At 57.4% G+C, this 2,069-nt stretch overlaps 1 protein-coding gene across 2 annotated transcripts in view; it reads right to left on the minus strand.

Moving 5' to 3' along the window:
- Positions 1-286: 286 nt before the first annotated feature.
- ANXA6 (annexin A6) overlaps positions 287-2,069 on the minus strand; it is a 13,923-nt gene continuing 12,140 nt past the window's right edge. For both annotated transcript variants that reach the window (XM_009892595.1, XM_009892596.1), the window contains 3 exons: positions 1,860-1,918; positions 970-1,092; positions 287-647 (listed from right to left, as the gene is read on the minus strand). In XM_009892595.1, the coding sequence (XP_009890897.1) occupies positions 588-647; positions 970-1,092; positions 1,860-1,918 (242 nt within the window). In that variant the 3' untranslated portion in view covers positions 287-587. The remainder of the gene's footprint in view (positions 648-969; positions 1,093-1,859; positions 1,919-2,069) is intronic.

The raw sequence follows: 2,069 nt of genomic DNA on the forward strand, positions 1-2,069 counted from the left end.
TCCACACAACGGCACGAACCCTGCCGAGGGTTTTCAGAGGCATGAAGTGAAGCTCTCAGTGAAATCCCTGTGCTGCTGCCAACCCCATATGCATTTCCAGCCCCTTTCTCAGCACCAGTGGACCCTGCGATGCTGCTCAGAGGGGCTTCACGGTCTCCAGGGCTCAGGCTGGGGCAGGGCTCCTGCCCACGTTTGCCTTCAAGAGCAAGGAGATACTGAGACTCCTCAGCACAGGCTCCGTCCCACCCCAACCTGCCCCAATAAATCGACTCTCTTGGCCGCAGGCTCAGCAACAGTAAGGTTTTATTTATGAGATTTAAAATTGTCTTTTCCATTTGGGTAAATTCCTGGGTTAGTGGCATGTTTGGGTATGAATTGTTTTGCACTGAGACAGACGATAATCCCCCAACCCAGACCCCTCTGCTCCCCTCCCCGACACTCCCCCGCTTGCAGTGTGGTGCCGCGCGAAGTGAGTCATCCTCTGGAGGGAACTGAGCGTCCCCTGAAGACCCCGAAGCTGCAGTGACATCAAGGCGGTGGGTGCGTGTGTGCTGGCTCAGCCACGAAGAAGGGGCTCCTGCGGCCGCCTAGTCCTCCCCCCCGCACAGGGCCAGCAGAGCCTTGCGATAGTCGCCGGAGGTGTCTTTCTGCAAGAGGGAGACCCATGTCAGAGAGCTGCCTGCTGATGCCTGCCCCAGGGAAGCCCAGTTCAAGGCGCTGGGCATGGGGAAGGCATAGCTCCATGCCCTGGCCACCCCACAGGCATCTGCGCAGCAGTGGAAGATATCAGCGCATCCCCTCCTACAGCCCACACCGGGGCTGGTTGGGGCAGGTTCCTCCTCCCCAGGTGATGCTGAGCCCCTCTGCCATTCATGGCACCGCTCGCGGCTCAGCTCCCTGTGGGGCTCATGGCCAGGGCTCAGCCAGACAAAGGTGACAAGCTGGGGAGGGATGCCCACGTCCCCTCACCTCGATCATGTGGTGCAGTGATTTGTCGAACAAGTCTATGAACTCGCCCCGGATGTTGAGCAGGTCGATCTCGCTCCGGGAAATCATGATCCGAGTGAGGGTCCTCTCATCCGTGCCGGCACCCTGCAAAAGGGGAACTTGAACAAATGACCCCAGAGGGACTGGGGCACAGGCATCCATCTCCAGCGCAGTCCAAGCTAGGGATCAGGTCCAAAGGAGGCCACAGAAATGATCAGAGGGCTGGAGCACCTCTTCTGTCAGGACAGGCTGAGAGAGTTGGGGTTATTCAGCCTCGAGAAGAGAAGGCTCCAGGCAGCCCTCATAGCAGCCTACCAGTGCTTAAAGGGGGCTTATAAGAAAGATGGGGACAGACTTTTTAGGAGGGCTTGTTGCGATAGGACAAGGGATAACGGCTTTAAACTCAAAGAGGGTAGATTCAGACTAGATAGTTGGTTTTTTTTAACGCTTGGGGGCAGTGAAACCCTGGCCCAGGTTGCCCAGAGGGGTGGTGGATGCCCCATCCCTGGAAACATTCCAGGTCAGGTTGGACGGGGCTCTGAGCAACCTGATGAAGTTGAAGATGTCCCTGCTCATGGCAGGGGGGTTTAGACTAGGGGGGCTTTAGAGGCCCCTTTCAACCCAAACTAGTCTATGATCTCTCCCTGGACGTGTGCTGGGCTTGCTGCTGGCAAGACACAAGCCTGCCACATCCCCCACTAACCCCAGAAAGCTGATGTGGTATTGTTTCAGCTCAGCCCTGCCCTGCTCTGTTGGGGATGGTTGGGGTCCAAATCCCATCGCTGCTGTGGGGTTAAATTGGAGAGTCCCAAAGGGTGTCTGCCCACCACAGCCCCTTCCCACAGCCCAGCCCCAGGAGACCCTGTCTGTACCTTCATGGACTTGTAGAGCTTGTCAGCGAAGAAGGCCGGCTTGTTCTTCACGCTCCGGACTGCAACACACAGAGGGGAGAGAAAGTGGGCTCCTGGCTCATGACACCCAGGAGACACATCGCAGCAAGGAGCTGTGTCACCCATTGGGTCTTCTGCAAACCCTCCTTCATACAAGGGTGCAACCTTGGCCCCATAGGACATAAATGCCCC

Source organism: Charadrius vociferus, unplaced genomic scaffold (assembly GCF_000708025.1).
Source record: "Charadrius vociferus isolate BGI_N301 unplaced genomic scaffold, ASM70802v2 scaffold529, whole genome shotgun sequence".
Lineage (NCBI taxonomy): Eukaryota > Metazoa > Chordata > Aves > Charadriiformes > Charadriidae > Charadrius > Charadrius vociferus.